This window comes from Panthera tigris, chromosome B2, assembly GCF_018350195.1.
Source record: "Panthera tigris isolate Pti1 chromosome B2, P.tigris_Pti1_mat1.1, whole genome shotgun sequence".
Taxonomy (NCBI): domain Eukaryota; kingdom Metazoa; phylum Chordata; class Mammalia; order Carnivora; family Felidae; genus Panthera; species Panthera tigris.
In genome coordinates this window covers 115,723,393-115,742,178 of record NC_056664.1, presented here as the reverse complement: position 1 = coordinate 115,742,178, position 18,786 = coordinate 115,723,393, and the positions used below count along the sequence as shown (strand labels likewise).

Sequence of the window (18,786 nt, the reverse complement as noted above, 5' to 3'; positions counted from 1 at the left end):
TGTTATTGTGTTTTATAGGTTGATTCTTGCATTCTGCAAGCCAGTAGAACTCTCTTCTGGGTTGAATATTCTTCTTTCTAAAAAGTATATGCATTATTGAGCAGTTTTTTTCAATGAAGTTGGGCTGTGAATGGTAAACACAAGCAATAATCTGATATTTGTCTCTAGCACATAGGATAGATACATATTTGTCTCTAGTACATATGATATGTATGATAAAAATATAGGATATCTAATATATTTAACACTTTTTCGCTCAATCTTGACCAGTGGGCAGGCTTTCTACTAGGAGCTTTGGTGGTGAATTTCTTTTTTATATTCTTCAAACAGAAAATGTATAATTTTCTTTAACTCTTGACAATTCTTCTCTCCATAATGTCTTGGATATTCTTTCTCCCCTATTTCATCTAATAATCTCTTCTGTGGTGATTGCTGCTAAACTTACGTTGAATTTTATCCTTCCATTAGCCATGCCACTTAGGATCTCATATTTTTATTTCTTTACCTCTCTATGTCAATTTATAGGTAATTTCCTCAGGTCTGGATTTCTAATTCTTTATTAAGCAGTTTCTAAACCTTTGCTCAGCCCATTCACTGAATTTTAAATTTCAACTATATGCAACTTTTTTATTTCTAGAAGTAGATATTGACTTCTTTTCCAAAGCTTGTATTGTTTTTTTCCTATTCTTTTTGTTATTGTTTTATGTTTGAATCATATTTTTATGATTATGTATTTTCCACATATTTTTATGATTTTTATCAGATAAAAATCATGATAAAAATCATAAAAATATGCTCATATATTCTTTTATTTTTTTATTTTTTTTATTTTTATTTTTTTATTATTATTTTTTTTAATTTTTTAATATATGAAATTTACTGTCAAATTGGTTTCCATACAACACCCAGTGCTCATCCCAAAAGGTGCCCTCCTCAATACCCATCACCCACCCTGCCCTCCCTCCCACCCCCCATCAACCCTCAGTTTGTTCTCAGTTTTTAACAGTCTCTTACGCTTTGGCTCTCGCCCACTCTAACCTCTTTTTTTTTTTTTTCCTTCCCCTCCCCCATGGGTTTCTGTTACGTTTCTCAGGATCCACATAAGAGTGAAACCATATGGTATCTGTCTTTCTCTGTATGGCTTATTTTACTTAGCATCACACTCTCCAGTTCCATCCATGTTGCTACAAAAGGCCATATTTCATGCTCATATATTCTTATGTTTATACATTCTTTCAGATTATCTGATTCTTTCTAGTTCTTAGTGTACAAACATTCCGACTTTTGTGGCTTCTGATTTCATTTTGTAGTTATTTTCCTTTTGTGCAGTACACGCTTTTATGGTGAGCTCAATATCAGGTGAGGCTATACTCTCTTTCCTATGGGGATACCACTCACCTGACTTGTTGAAAATTTTTAGAATAAAGGGAGAATAAAACTGACCCTGTTCCCATGAAAGACACAGGTTTGGGTGTTTGATTCCTCACCGCACACTAATTTTTCTTTACCTAGAGCCCCAAAGGAAAAACAAAGTGACTATTGCCACTTCCAGCTTGCAGGTGGAATTTTCTAGTGCCTATTTCACTGTCAGGGGACAATTCCAGAGTCCAAGCTTAAGTGAATTCTGTTTTAATTTCTCTCTGTGATTCCAAATCCTAATGTCAATTCCCAGAGAGGCCATTCAAACTCCAAACTTTAACCCGCATTTTTGGATTAAGACCTTCCTTGCTCAGCTTTGCTTGGGTTTATGCTTAACTTAGATTTCCCTTTAAAAGGGGAGCTTTCCCTCCCTTTAACTTAGAATTCCTAACATCGAGGGCTTCCCCTTTCTTTCCTGCATCAACATGATTACAAATTTATTTTCTTTGTTTCATCCAGCATACTTAAATTTAAAGTGCCAGAAGTGGTGCCCATTTTTCTCAGTATGATATTTTACCAGAGTGCTAACAATTTCAAAGTTATAATAGAAATAGGGGAGCCTGGGTGGCTTAGTCAGTTAAGCATCTGACTCTCTATTAAGATTCAGGTCATGATCTCACAGTTGTGAGATCAAGCCCCGTGTCTGGCTCTGTGCTGACAGTGCAGAGCCTGCTTGGGATTCTCTCTGTCCCTTTCTCTCTGCCCCTCCCCCACTCACTCTGTCTCTCTCAAAAATAAATAAACTTAAAAAATAGAAGTTTTAAAAGTTATAATAGAAATATATTTAGACTTAAGACCTTATAACAAAGTGCTTTCTTAAAAGATCTACCTATTTCATTAAGTATGATACTTTTTCCTAATAAAAATTATGAAAAACTATTACATGTAATAGTGTAACGGAATAAATGTGCATATGTTTACTGGTTAATATGCATTTTGGAAATGAGCCCTTACATAGATCTCATTCTAATTCTATTTGAATTTAAATCTCCAGTATCTTAGCTGCTCAATAAAGTACTATTTGTTAAATGCCACTTTGATCGATCCATGTTGTTTTAATCAACTGACACACCTATATCAAATCATTTTTATGTAAAACAGAACAAGCTACCACATTTCCTTCTACATTAATAAATATCTGTTCGCTATTTAAATTATATGTATATCTTATTGGAACACTGGGTATTTATTATTTTTATAAACAAGGGGCTATAGGTAATTAATTATAGCACATTACATGCATACATATTATATGATTCATTTTCTATATGCATATAATTAGTGATTTTTTTAATTATGTAGGTGTCTATTAAAACCTGTTTTTTACAAGTTTTTACCCTAAAAAATTTAGTTTATAAGAGCTTATAATCATCCATTTGAAGTACCACACAGTTGAAAGGCAACTCGTGTAATGATGCTATTCACTTAATTGTTCATTCGCTTATGTTTTCTTAATTGCTATATATAGTGGTTGGGTTTTTTTTTAATTTCTTTTTTAACGTTTTATTTATTTTTGAGACAGGGAGAGACAGAGCATGAACAGGGTCAGAGACAGGGAGATACCGAATCTGAAACAGGCTCCAGGCTCCGAGCTGTCAGCACAGAGCCCAATGTGGAGCTCGAACCCATGAACTGTGAGATCATCACCTGAACCGAAGTTACATGCTTAACCAGCTGAGCCAACCAGGCACCCCTTGTGTTATACTTTAATGTTTGCATGCACATGCACACATACAACAAACGTGAGCATATAATTTATAGCTTCCTAGGTAAGACTAATGAATGAATAAAAATTCTTCATAAGGTTCCAACCATGATTGAGAACAACAAAAAAAATGAGTAACATTCATTTTTATATCAGTATGACATTCTAACGTTTTCAATGGATTTTTCATTCTCTAAACTAATGTAGATAACATTGTTTAATTCCAGTGTTTTGGAACTGATTGCTATAGCTACAGGAAATCAATTCTATCATTTTAGACTTGTGCATGTCTCCATTTCCTCTATGTGTATAAGCTGTAGCTGTAATGTATCCCTTGGCATTAACATGATGAGCTATTAGGCTGGGGGTATGTACAACAAATAAAGTCATATTTCTGAAAGTACTCTTGGGAGGAAATACTGAGACTTTAATCAATTCCACTATGGCTTCTTACATTTTTGCTAATAAAACAGAAGAATTTGAATATGGTATTTGCTGACAATCTGGGTTTAAACTTCAGAAGATTACTCAAAAGTCTGGAATACAACCTTGGACGAATTATTTTCAAAATTAAATACAAAGCTATGGTATATTTGAATGTACAGTAGTTTTTCAGGCTTGCTATTTGTTGTGCTGTCTATTTTTAAGTCAACAGACTAGATGGGTAATGGGAGAAAAGTGGTTTTGCTATAAAATGTCACCTATTCTTAAGGTGACCTGGCCTTCATGCGTTTGTAGGTTTTTAGACAAATGGGAGGTGCCTTGCAGCAGTGAACCTGGTTGTAGAGACACATGAGTGCCAAATATAAAATAGTGGAGGTTTACAGGAGAAGTTGTTACAATTTGCTTAATGCCAACAGACGCAGAAGAACAGAGAAACAAAGGAAAGTGACCTTCTGTCTTGACAGTGGACATTACCAGAATGTATAACGCACCTTGCAGTTACAGGGTCCAAAACAAGGGTCCTCATTTGCGCTCCCTGCGCCACTGCAGTTACAGGGTTTGCAGTCTGGGTAGCCAGTGTAGCCCCTGGCACATCGATCACAACTCACGCCTCTGAAGCCAGGTTTGCAATGACAAGACCCAGGTGCCAGACCTAAGGGAAGACAAGGCACATACGAACACTTCAAAAACAAATAATCTTGTTCCTGAGGTTTTAATTATAGTAACGTTTAGATTCTATTTTGACACAAACGTTAGAAAACTGATGTATATCAGTAAAGAAAAGAGAAAATCAAAAGGCATAAGGCTCACTTAGAAGCTGGCTACAATTCGCTAACACAGCATTTTGGGGTATCATTGAAGATGTTAATAATAATAATAATAATAATAATAATAATAAAAGATAAAATCTCAAAGCATCTACCAAAACTAATGTCACAGAAAAACTGTCACAATGATCAAGGACTAATTTCCATAACTGACTGAGGACACTCGATGAAGAATAAGCAGACTTGTGATACCTGTTGGTTCATAACTCAGACTACCATGAGATGGAAACTGCCTGGGGAGCAAAAATATACTTAAACCAAAAATAAAAAAAAAACCAATAATCTAAGTATGACATCACTGAGTATAACAAAACAAAAAGACTGAGAGTTCATGTGAATAGACATTTTGAGGGTAAGGGAGGAGGGGCATGAAAGCAGTTTAAATTTACTTTTTCTTTTTAAATAGAGAAATGCAGAAGACAATTTTTATTCTTGTCTTTGATTAGAAAATAGAAAAATACAGATGAGTAAATACAAGTTTCTGACTTTCAGAATCTGGAAAAATATAAGAGCAAATCGATAAAATATAGCCCACTCAAAAAAGGAAAGGAGGGGAAAAACAAGCAAAGAAATGTTACAATGTGAAAGCACACAGAAGGACAGAAAGACTGTCAGACCCACACGCCAACCATGTGTAAATTTCATGGTCTTACTGCTGATATTAAAACTATGTGTATGGGGGCGCCTGGATGGCTCTGTTGGTTAAATGGCCGACGTCGGCTCAGGTCATGATCTCACGGTTTGTGAGTTAAAATCCCTCATTGGGCTCTGTGCTCATGTCTCAGAGCCTGGAGCCTGCTTTACATTCTGTATCTCCTTCTCTCTCAGCCCCTCCCCTGCTCATGCTCTGTCTCTCTGTGTCTCCCAAAAATAATAAAATAAAACGTTAAAAAATTAAAAATAAAAACTACATGCATGTAATGTTCAGAAGAGATACATAAAATGATAAATATTAAAAGTGAAAGAATGTTAATCTACATTAGGAAAGCATACAGAAATGTAAAAACAGTTGTAGTGTTAGTAATGGCCAAAGTAGAATTCAATTAAAATAGATTCATTAGGACAAGCTTTCATTTTACACTGATGAAGATGCAATAAAAAACACATTAAGTTATATTTATACACCATAGAAGCACTGATTTTAAGTACAAAAATATATAGACAACAGAAGATTTGGGGGCTCAAAAAGAAACTGGCCAAAAATCAGTGGCTAAGAATATTAACCTACCCACTTCAAATATTTGCAGATGGATTAGAAAAAAAAAGACATAGAAAAATGTGAATAATCTATTGTTGAATTACACATTATATGGTTATAAATACCTATTGTAGCTTCTCATTAACTAACTATAGAAAGTTTCAATTTCCCAAAGCAGAAATTATCAGTCTTGTTTTCTTAACATAAATTAATACTTCTACATTCATAACATGTCATAATAAATTAGTATTACATTAATCCTAAACATCAACATGTTAATAGAATCTTAATCAAAATTCAATCACTCTAAAAGTTAATAAATAAATATTTCTTCTTATAACTCTTGAGTAAAAGAAAAAATCAAGACTTCAACTGCAGATTAAATAATTTTCTAAATAGAATATAACAGCTGTGAGAAAGAAATTTAACAATGTTTATGGGATATAGAAAAAACAGTTGCTTAAAGTAAACTTTTAAGCTTACATACTTACATTCTTAGAAAAATAATGTACACAAATTAAAATTTAATTCATGTAATAATAAGAAAAAAACAATATGACCACTATAGGAAAGAAGGAAGATTTGAAAAATAAAGAAAAAGAAAATAAGGCAAAAAGAGAACCTTAAAGATAATTAAATATATCAAAAGAGGACAAATGATCAAAGAATTACCACAAAAAGTTATGGTACCAGTTAGTTATTACAGAGTGTTTTCAAAGTTTAAAAATGTGGAAAGCTATGTAATTTAGTCTATGAAGCTAGTAAAAACTTGGTATCAAAATCTAGCAAAGATAACCATAAAAAAACATAATAACAGCTAACAATTAAATAGATTAGTTTAAATTTAATGGATCATGAAATAGTGATTTAAGCTTTTATGTAATATGATAAAGATACCAAAGATGAAATACATAATAAAAAATGTCTGAATACTGGAGAGAAGGAAGGAGGTGGCATAAATGAAATATTTGTCTTTTCTTTTAATTAAAAAAACATTTAATGTTTATTTATTTTTGAGAGGAAGAAAGAGTGAGAGTGGGGAAGGGACTAAGAGAGAGGGAGACACAGAATGTGAAGCAGGCTCCAGTCTCTGAGCTGTCAGCACAGAGCCCGATGAGGGGCTCAATTTCACAAACCATGAGATCATGACCTGAGCTGAAGTCGACGCTGAACTAACTGAGTCAACCAGGCACCCAAAACATTTGTCTTTTAAGATGGAGAGTCAATAGGCAGTATTTAATGGTGATGAAAATGCTAAGAATATTATTTAGATATTGTTTGTAAGATAAGTTCTTCCAGAAGAACTTAGTAGAAGAAATGTCTCAGTGTGATTAAATTTGTAAACGAGATGGGGGATGAATAAATTGAAGAGGATGCTATTGCTATTTATTTTATTCTCTTCCTTATCATCAAAATCTCATTTTTACTATGTATTGTTTTCATAATAATTGAAAAAAAAATTTGTTTAATGTTTATTTATTTTTGCGAGAGAGACAGGGAGAAAGTGCAAGTAGGGGAGGGACAGAGAGAAAGGAGGAAAGAGAGAATCCCAAACAGGCTCTGAGCCATCAGCACAGAGCCTGATGAAGGGCTCAAACTCACAAGCCGTGAAATCATGACGTGAGTGGAAATCAAGAGTCAGACGCTTAACTGACTAAGCCACCCAGGCACCCCTAATTGAAAAATATTTATACACAAAAAGCTTCACTGAAGCATTGGTTACAATAAACAAAATTAGAAACAATCTTAATATCTATGTATAGTTGAGTGGGTAAATAAATTATGGTTATCCAGATAATGATGTACTATTCGAGTGCTTAACCCAGATTTCAGAGAAATTCTCAGTGGTTTGGGGAAAAACTCATTATGTGAAGTTAACACAAACATTTTCATAAGAGTATTTATGATGAATTACCACTGCATTATACACTTATTTTTCTACTTTTCTATTTTTATCACTTCTCCACAAATAATATACTTTTTTTTTTTTAATTTTTTTTCAACGTTTTTTATTTATTTTTGGGACAGAGAGAGACAGAGCATGAACGGGGGAGGGGCAGAGAGAGAGGGAGACACAGAATCAGAAACAGGCTCCAGGCTCCGAGCCATCAGCCCAGAGCCTGACGCGGGGCTCGAACTCAGGGACCGCGAGATCATGACCTGGCTGAAGTCGGACGCTTAACCGACTGCGCCACCCAGGCGCCCCAACAAATAATATACTTCTTTAAAAAGTATAGAAAAAAGCTAAATGATATTACTGAAAATAACATAATTTAGTTGTTACTACAAAAAGATAAGGGCCATAAAATGAAAAATGACCTCAATAGCTCACCATTTGAGATTTTAAATAATCAGTATTTTTATCTTTTAAGACTGTAGGGCTTACACTGATAATCCTACAGTTTTATAAAGAGAGCAGGTAATCTAAACTGTGCCAAAGAAACATTGCCAATCTTTGAACTTGAAACCCAATGTCGGGGGGGGGGGCAAGAACCTATATTGTAGCCATAATTTATTTTAGTTTTTCCTAAGAAGAGAAGAATCCATTCTTAAGAATATAAAGAAAGTGTTTCAGATATTTCCTAATGTTCTACTAAACTTTGGCAAGCAACTCTCTTGGAAATAGCTCCTAAACATTTCACATTAAGGAGTTATTTTGACATTTGATTCTTCAGTGTTTGGAGTTCATCATGAATTTCAATCCGCAATGAAAGCATTTGGCTTAAATTCGGGTCAGCCTCTTTCCCTTCTTTAACTCATGACTACTGCCTATTTTTAGCTTTGCTTTCTATACTATTGACTACATCTCAGGATGTGCTGTCTGTTCTCTCCTCCCATTGCAGCACACACATCCCTCAGCAAATGCTGTCATTTCACGCTAAAAACCATGGAAACTACAGACCAATTCAATAAACAACATTTAAAAATTACATATATCACAGATTTCTGATTGACCAGAAGATATATATGCCTAGACATGTAAATATGTATATATGAATGCATATATATATATATATATATATAATGCAAAATAAATTATTCAACTTTTTTCTTTTAAAGCATTATAATTAATTATAATTAGTTTACAGGAAAAGAATGATTGAGATAAAAAAAAAATGTTTCCTGGAGAGAACACTGATAGATACGAGGATAAAATTATTATTATTACTTTTTAAATGTTTATTTATTTTTGAGAAAGAGAGAGAGAAAGAGAGGTTGCAAGTGGGGGTGCGTCAGAGAAAGAGGGAAACAGAGAATCCCAAGAAGGCTCCATGCTATCAGCGCAGAGCCCAACACAGGCTTGAACTCACAAACAATGAGATCATGACCTGAGCTGAAATGAAATCAAGAGTCAGACACTTAACCAACTGAGCCACCTAAGTGCCCCAAGAACAAAATTATTAAGCACATAAAATTTATTGCAAAATGTTACCCTAAAAATTATCATATCTGGCTTATGGTTGCCCTTTTATCAAAATGGCCCTCTGAGATCTATCTCACCTCGCCGAGCACGTTTTTCATCCTTCACACAGACTTCATTTAAGGAACCAATTGGATCACAATGGCATGGCTGGCATGGTCGTGGATAATTAGGAGACACCTAAGAAGAATATTAAAAGCCTCTTAATCATGTGTAATAAAAACACCAATAATTTTCAATTCAGCAAATTTTAAGGACAAAATAAATTTAATAATACATAGTAATAAATTATATTGAGAAAATAACATAAGAAATTATCTTTAATATAGGTTTGCAATTTTTAAAATCCCTTTTTTCTAAATGGATACACAAAAGTAAAAAGAAGTACAATAAACATCCATATCCTAAATTCAGCAATTATCAAGATTTTGCCATAGGAGTTCGTTTTCATTCTTTTGCTGAAGTTTTTAAAGAAAATTGCAGATAGTCTTTTAATTCCCATAGATTTCAGTCTGCATCTCTTTTGCAATCCCAGTATCATTATTATAACAAACAAAAATAACAGTATTTGCCTGATGGTCTCTAATATTCATTCTGCAATAAAATCCTTCCGATAGATTTTTTTTGTTTGTTTGTTCTGGGTTTTTTCTTGTGGGTTTTTTTCTTACAACATACTTCATAATTAGTAATTTCACCCCAAATTTATTTTTTAGGAACTTTTATCATGTTGATCATGATATGATTAAATAGAAATGTATATTTGGTGCTGACAAAAGGACAATATTAAGTACTCAAATTAAACATTTGGTTTCCCGGAGAGGCAGCATAGCCACAAGGGAAACAATTTCTTTTCCTCCACAATTGAGAAATGTGAGTTCATATCTCAGCGTGGCTCTACCGGCTATGTGGCTTCTTGCAACTTATTTACTTCTTGTGATAAGAGGATAACAATAGGAACTATAGTGATGTTATTAAACTAAAATTAAAAAGAATAACATATAAAGGATCTCATAAGATTCCTCAGATATGTTAAATATTCAATACAACTAGTTTTAATGCTAAAATATTTTAATTAAACAAAGCTAGACTGTGATAATATGCTCTAATTACAGCATTTATTCTCCAGATGCAATAGGATAAAGAAAAAAATAACAATAATTTGCCTATGGTATATATACTGAAATACTGTGCACATGCGCTCTGTGTATATGTGTCTCACTCTATATATTATAGGTCTATTCATATAGGTATATATATTTCACCCATAAAATATAGCATTTACATATGTATATATCTATGCTTCATTTATAAATGTAAACTTGTTTACTAATATAAATCAAAGTGTCATAACTAGAGAGTTATTTACATGCCGGATAAAATATCAATCATTTAGGACACATTTATTTATTGCCCATTATGAAGTAAGCACTATGCAAAGCACAGATAGGTAAGGCCAGGTCTTTGTCTTAAACAAGCTTACAAGAATAACAGGCTTGGAAGACACTGATTAAATACAAGGTGCCAAGTGATAAAATAGACATACAGAGCATTGTGGCACAAAAGAGGAGGGAGCGATAACACAAAGAAGTCAACAATGTTTCACAGAAGTGACATTTAGACTGAAGCTTGAACTATGAGTAGAAATTCTAGAGTAGGCTTGGGAGAAGGGCTTTTTCCCAAGGAAAACAAAACAAAACACTAAGACATGAAAACAAAATATAAAACAAAAACAAAAACCCTCTGTGGACAAAAAAATTTCTTTTGAATAAGATCTTGGCTGTTATAAATGTGGTTTATGATTTTAATGATGAACTTGAGTAAATAAAAGACTCCTAATTTATTATCCCTCTTTGTGGTAATTGGAGAAATCTGCCTGAATCAGATTGCTGACAAGGTCAGATTGCTGACAGATATGCTACCAACATATGAGATTCTGTAAATATATCTACTTTACATGTGATTTTTAATTTAATTAAAGTAATAATTCAGATTACTAATTAGTTCTCAAAGTAAACATTACATTATATTTAACTATTAAATATGTGTATTTAGTAAATAAACCTTAAATGAGATTTTAGGACAATAATTTTTAAAAAATTGTAGAGATGTTATTTAGCTGTAAAACCCATGCAAAAAAAAAAAATCTGTGTCCTATATCTTTATAAAAGACAAATAGACTTCTACCCAAGTATTAGGCTTTTTAGAGAATGGAATTTTTTAACATATGCAGTAGCATAAGTATTTTTATAAGTATTAAAATACCATAATCTAGGCTTAGATTCACTTAACTGACTTGTAATAAAAACTTGAAGCTGGGGGAGAGGGGAAAGTGGGTGATGGGCATCAAGGAGGACACCTGCTGGGATGAGCACTGGGTGTTGTATGGAAACCAATTTGACAATAAATTATATTTCATATTAAAAAAACAAAAACAAAAACAAAAACCTTGAAGTCTCCACAGTTGATAACGGCAGACTGTCTTGTGTGGTCCAATGTATTCTCAGATAACAAATATTAATACTGGACAAAATGTAAAAGTAAAATATTTGAGGTCCTGGGAAATTAATCAAAATCAGGCAGAACTTGGAAGAATTTGAGGTTTGAAAGAAAAAAAACATATTAGCTGAAATCTATGCTCAGAGATGGGGAGCAAAATCTGCATACCAACATTCCTCAAAGGCTTAAGTGATCCCTTACTCATACATCCATTCAGGAGACTCCAACAACACTCCTCAAAGGCTTAAGTGATCCCTTAATCATACATCCATTCAGGAGACTCCAACAAGTCCAGTTGAAAGTAACCGCTGGAAAGCTCAATGATGTGCATGAGTTTTTAGGTCTGCATACCATAAAGGAAACAGACATTGGAGTTGTCAACCAGGTTAGGAAGATTAGATAACCACCTTGAGCTTTCGGTTCATCTGCCATATCACGGTGTAAAAGTAAGTGTCTACAATTTTATAGCAATCAGTCAGTATGTTTACTACCAATTAGAACCAAATTCAGAAATCTTCAGAGGAAGATAATAGAATCATGTCTCTACATTGTATCATCCAGAATGTGTTGTACAAATCATAAATCCCTAGACATAAGAAGAAAGAGAAGAAAGAAGAAAGTTTTTTCAAGAAAAAAAGCAGTCAATAAAAGCAGACTGTGAGGTATTGAAATTAGTTTGGAAGGACTTATATAGGTACTGTATATATGACCAAGAACATAAAGGAAATAATGTTTATAAATAAGTGAAGCATGGAATATTTCAGCAGAGAAATGGAAACTATAAAAAAATAAGATGATAGAAAGCTGAGAAGTAAAATATCTCAATGAAAAATTAACCAGGTTTCTTTACAATAGATTAGTGATGTCAGGGGGTAAAGTAGTACAAATAAATAGAAATTATTCAATCTGAAGGATGAAGAAAGGAATTGTTTGTTTGTTTCATTAGCACAGCCTCAGTAACATATGGGACACAGTCAGGGAACCTGATGTGTGTTATAGTTGGAGTTTCAAAAGGAAAAGGGATAGTAGAGCTCAAATAGGAGGTCTCTGTTTCTTTCCATTCTCCTTCTCTGCTTCCTCCTTCTCCCTTCTTCCTTCTAGTTCTTACACATCTTATTCTTGTTATTCTTTTTCTTAATCTTGTTCTTTTTCATCTTCTCCTTTTTCAAAAACCCTTCTTTCCTTCTCCTTCTCTTCCCTTTTTCACCCCACCTTCCCCTTCTTTTAACAAACATTTATTTTATAAAAATGTTTATTTATTTGAGAGAGTGAGTGTGTGCGAACAGGGGAGGGGCAGAGAGAGAGGGAAAGAGAGAATCCTAAGCAGGTTCTCTACTGTCAGTGTAGAGACTAACATGGGGCTCAAACTCACGCTCCTTGAGATCATGACCTGAGGTGAAATTAAGAGCCAGATCCTTAACCTACTGAGCCACCCAGTCACCCCTTAACAAACATTTTAAATGTAAAAAACATTCTTTGCTTGTAGGACATGGAAAAATTGGCCATGGGCCAAATTTAATCTAGGGTCCACAGTTTGCCAATACATGAACTAACTACTAAAATGCGAATATAAAGAAAATGCCTTGAAATCAGACAATTAAAGACACAATATACACACTGACATAAAGATTTCAAAAGAAGGAAGAGATTTATATACATAAACATGATTGTTTATGTGTATACTTTTAAATAATCTGATTTAAATTACCAGACTAATAAAGGAACTTAGATATAGGATATAACACCAATATTTGAAAATCTTGCTAATAACATTAAATAATTTTATAATTATTTTTATAATAATACATAAATATACTGAGACTTAACAAAATACATACAAGTTCTCTATACTGTAAACACTGCTGTGAATAATTTAAAAACATTTTAACAAGTCAAAAGATATACTATATTCATTGATTACAAGACTCAATATTGTTACTGTTAGTTCTTCCATATTTGTATTTACATTCTATACAACAATCCCAACTAATATTTCTGTATTGACAGGTTCATTCTAAAATTGTATGGGGAAAAAAAATTGTACGGGAATATATAAAAACTATTGTGTCCAAAACATTCCTCAAAAGGAAGAATAAAGTTGGTGTATGTACATTTCTGATTTCTAGATTTATTAAAGCTAAAGTAATTGAGATAGTGTGCTATTAACACAAGGATGGACATATAAATCCATGAGACAGAACTAGAGCTCTAGAAATTGACCCACAGTAATTTATTCACATGATCAAACCACATGATTTGCAACAAATGTCTCAAAGCAATTTAAAGGAGAAAAAGAAGTTTAAAAATAAAGGTTCTGAAACAACAGTTTAACCATGTAGATCCCCATCATTATTTTATGTCACACTCAAATATTTGCTTGAGATGGGCCATAGATCTAAAAGCTAAAATTGTAAAGTTTCTAGAATTAAAAAACAAAAACAAAAACAAAAACAAACATATCTTGGCTTGAAGGAATACTTCGTAACAGAAAATCTAGGAATAGCCAATAAGCACTTAATCTGAAAATTAAATACAAAATATGATCTGCTGTAAATTCATAAGAGAAGATCTGTGGTAGCACAAAGCATCAATGGGAATGATTTAGCGATTGCCAAATACCTACTTGCCACACTCACTGTGTCCACTAGAATAGCTACTTCATAAAGATAGTCAACACCAAACATTAGAGATGATATAGAATAACTAGAGCTCACAGACATTTTTGGTGACCATGTAAAATACTGTTACTAATTTGGTAAAATGTTAGCAGTTTCTTACAAAATCAAACAAAAATATCCTCTAAAGCAAGTATTCTAGTCCTAAATGTTTATGCAAGCAAGGTAAATCAAACAGGACCCAAAAAGACTTACATAAAATATGTCTTTCTGTGAATAGGTTTTATTTCCTTTAAGCAGTGTTTTGTAGGGGCTAGCCAAACACTGAAAATGACACTAACAGCCACAAACGGAATGGATTAAAAATTGCAGTACATTCATGCAAAAAAATATTCATCAGAGTCAGTGATTTTTTTCTAAAAAAGAGCTATCGATGCACACACACTACAGATAAGTCTTTAAATGTTATACTGAGGGAAAGAAGGAACACAAAACAGTATGTAGTTTATTTCAAATTATGAAATTCACTACAAGGCAAACTAAGTTATGTTTTAAAAATCAAAACAGAGTTTGCCAAGGAGTGAGGATTGACTGGAATGGGGTACCATGGAACTTTCCAGAAAGATGGAAATGTTTTATATCATGGTTTCCCTTTTGACACATTCCTAGTCACCTCTTAGAACTTGCAGTCCAACTGTTCAAAGAAGTTTTCAAAATTATTTTTCTGTATGATACACCTCTGTATGAAAAAGCCAGAAATAACACTTCATGAAAGAAAAAGTATGCTTTACCCCTTTGGGTCTGAAGAAGCCATCAATGCATGTCTCACAGTTTATACCAGCAGTATTTTGGGTACAATTCACGCATACACCCCCTCCAATGTACTTTCCATGTATATTTAAACTCAGATTTCTTCTGGCAACATTTTCATCATAATAGCATTCTTCAGCTTTCCCATGACAATTGCATGCTGCATTAGAGAAAAATAAATTTATAAACATTAATTTCAGGTTTCAGATGTATTCAAAAATCATTTGCCGTTACACAATAGATTTTTATTCTCAATGAGAAATTATATTGTGTGTGTATATATATATATATATATATATATATATATATATATAATCAGTACAAAAGTATCTAGAAAGTTTTTGGATTTACTGAATATATTAATAAATTCACATTTTAATGGAACATGTTTAATTTATATGTTTATAAATTATATGTTTAATAAACTTATAAATTACAAGTTATACGTTTAATTTATAAAACAATATAAATTAAGCTGAATCATATGAAACTGCCAATATTTGACTGACTTTATCTTACAAAACTGAAATTTCATATGGTTAAACCCACAATTTCCTATTATGGTAAACAATGAATTATTGAACTGTGGTGGTGAATTGTTAATATCCAGGTAATCTGCACTGGTTAATTATTATATGTGAATCTCCAGGTGGTAGATCCTATGGGTAAAAAAGGGCACTTAGGACTCCTATCATTCCTTTTTTGTACTTCTAATAACTAAAACTTGGGGGTTTTATATGCTATGTTCTGTTCTAAGTGTCTTATATTTATTACCACTGATTTTAATTCTCAAAATAGCTTTATGAGTTAGGGACTTACATTAAACACTTTCCATTTATTAGGAACTGAGACAAAGAGAAGTGAAATAATTATAAAAGGTAACCAAATCAGGGGTGCCTGGCTGGTTCAGTTGGTAGACCACGTGACTCTTGATCTGGAGGTTGTGAGTTTGAGCCCTGCATTGGGTGTGGAGATTACTTAAAAATAAAATCTTAAAAAAAAAAAAAAACAAACGGTAACCCAATCAGTCCTGTTAACCCCACTCTGAAGTCAGGCTCCAAGTCCACAGGGCTAACCACTGGCACAAATCCTTTTGTTATATCTGATAAGAGATATAAAATATATGATAAGTGCCAAGTAATCAGGACTGAATGTGAGCTGGTTTGCTTAGTGGCTGAGATCACACGGTCTTGCACAAGTCTTGGATCTCTAGTACTTAGTACTCATGTGATGTAGGGAACTTCTTAATTTCACAATGGCTCGGTTTCCATAAACACAGAGAGGTCAATAGTAAATACCAGACAGGGATATTTAAAAGCATTAAGAGAGAAAATGCCTGTCGAATCATTAGCATAATGCCTTGTAAATAAGTTCTTAATTGATTTTCCTGCCCACCCCCCTCCCTTTGATCCTCCTCATCTTCAGCATAGGAGTTCAGAAACGTGAAAAAATCGCTCCCTCAGAAAGACTGGGTAAGGCTTTATAAGATGGGTAAAATTTATTTTAGGATGTGAACTAGGGAAAAAGATATCTTATGCAGAATCTCCTTCCTCAGATCCTGAATTTCTTTGGTGTTCCTGCATGGATTTCCACATATATATGTGTTTGGTGGGATGGGGGGGGGGGCAGTATATGTGTGTATGCAGGCTCATGTGTGGGGCACATAACTCAATCCTTTATTTTTTTTTTCCACACGGGAAACATTTATATACTGTTCTGAACTATTTCCAAATTTTACTAACCCTAAATACCATAGCTCTTTCTCTATTAGCATGTTTTTCCCAAGGCTGCACAGGATACTTCTTGAATGGGATGCTTATCAGATCCCTATTAATGGGCAGTTACACTGTTTCCAGATTTCTCTGTGATAAGTAACACTGAGTACATCCTGGGAGAACAAAGAAGTCAGGGAGAAGTGGGGGGTTCTTGTGTCAGACTGCTTCCCATTTGCCAGTTGAGTGACTCTGAAGAGAAAATTGAAATCTTGGTGTTATTTTAGTGCTTCCCTCTTAGGGTTGTTGTGATAAAGCAAAACACCTGTTGGAATGCCTGAGCCATAGGAAATACTCAGCTGCATAAATGTTAGTAGCAGTAGCAATTGTGTACTAATGACAGAATCATGATGTTCTCTGTATGGCCAAGTGGCTACATCTATAGACTAAGTGCCTACAAGTATCATTTCTAGGCCAATTTTAACTTCAATTAACTTGAAAAATGTCCCTCCAAAAATGCTGCCAAATTACTCTCTGTTCAACATACATGATAAACAGTTTAACCATAGCCTTACCAACACTACGTACAATCAACCCTCTTAGGTCAGTTCCTGGACATAGTAAACATTTGAGTATTTGTTGAGCGAATAAATGAACACTTTGATGAGTTAAAAAGAGTATTTTCATTGTTTTAATTGGTACTTCTTTAATTATGAATAAGTGGGATAACCTCTGTAGGGTTATAAGTCTCTTCTTTTCCTGAGGAATCCCTGTTCTAATCGTTGCCCATTTTTAACCGCTGTATTGAATTTTCTTCTTTCTTATTCTATAGAAGCTGCCTTAATATGGTAAGAATATTATATCCTTGTCATGTTTGTAGCAAATACCTTCCCCAGTCTGTTGACTCTTGATTTAGAACAGAGTTTTCTTGCCATACTGATGGAAAGTTTTCAAACTTTATTATAGGGAAACTATAGTCATAAATATAAATCACTAGGCATTATAAGCAGTTTTATATCTTTCAGACAATACACAAGAATTCTTACAAATCCTGTTGTAACAATATATTGGAAGAAACGGTCAAGATTCTGCTTCCAGTGTAAGTAGAGGGAAATATGGAGGAATGGAAATCGATTCTCACGTCATTTAGATTTAGCATTTATAAACATGAGCCAGTGTAGCTAAAACACTGATGTTTGGGAGTCCTTCTTTTCACATGCCATGCAGCAAGGGCCCTCTGCCTACAGCCCTGGTTGCTGTTTAAATGGCCCCCCACCTGTGCAGCTCCCCATTTATAGCCTCAGAGAATGTGGATAGTACCTACTCACAAAGAGCAATTTTTCACTCTGCGATCAGCAGTTTGCTATTTCACAGAACATCCAAGACACGTGATGGAAACAGTCTTTAGTACAGGCTTAGCAATGGAAGAAATATTCTTTGCTCTCTAAAGATATATCCTGCTTCAAATGAGCCAAATTGATGAAAATCCAAATCAAACTCGAATGAATTAGTAGGTAATTATTCATCTTTTAGAAGGATTTGTCATGTTACCGAAGGATTTTTCTGCATATTAAGGTGATTGGAGCACGGTTCAACTTGGAAAAGAAAATTTTTCATATCAGCTTTTAGGAACGCACACATTACCAAAAACACAGTATCTATGCGAGGTTTTGTGATTTGGACTCCTATTGTTAATTTGTGGGGAAAAAAGAGAAACATTTCTTTAAGCTTGGAAATACCACCTCCCATCTGTCCCACAAGAAAAAGGTTATTGTTTCAGACAGCCACTATTTAAAAAATGTAACAAGTGGCAATCTGCTTTTGTGTTGCTTTGTCCATCCCTGCTGCTACCAAATTTAAGCTACACTTTTTGTTTTCTTGTTTAAACATGTATACACAAGTGGGGAGGGGTAAAGGATTTTACAGAACCATCTAACATTATGTAGTTATAACTGTGCAAGAGAATGTCAGGGGCAACAGGAAGAAACCCTCTCTCATGCTATCCCTTCTTGTGATTGCTTTTATTCCACCAACAGAAGAGGAACATGATTAAATTTAAAGAAGTTTGAGACTATGAGTGGTATTTCACTTAAATTCACTCTTAGGGATGAATGTCTGCTCTCACTGGGAGAAGATGTG

At 33.7% G+C, this 18,786-nt stretch overlaps 1 protein-coding gene across 5 annotated transcripts in view; it reads right to left on the bottom strand.

Moving 5' to 3' along the window:
• The window catches only part of LAMA2 (laminin subunit alpha 2), a 609,603-nt gene that overhangs the window by 342,635 nt on the left and 248,182 nt on the right, over positions 1–18,786 (bottom strand). For all 5 annotated transcript variants that reach the window (XM_042987144.1, XM_042987146.1, XM_042987145.1 and 2 more), the window contains 3 exons: positions 14,917–15,095; positions 9,095–9,194; positions 4,060–4,220 (listed from right to left, as the gene is read on the bottom strand). In XM_042987144.1, coding sequence (XP_042843078.1) covers positions 4,060–4,220; positions 9,095–9,194; positions 14,917–15,095 — 440 coding nt within the window. The remainder of the gene's footprint in view (positions 1–4,059; positions 4,221–9,094; positions 9,195–14,916; positions 15,096–18,786) is intronic.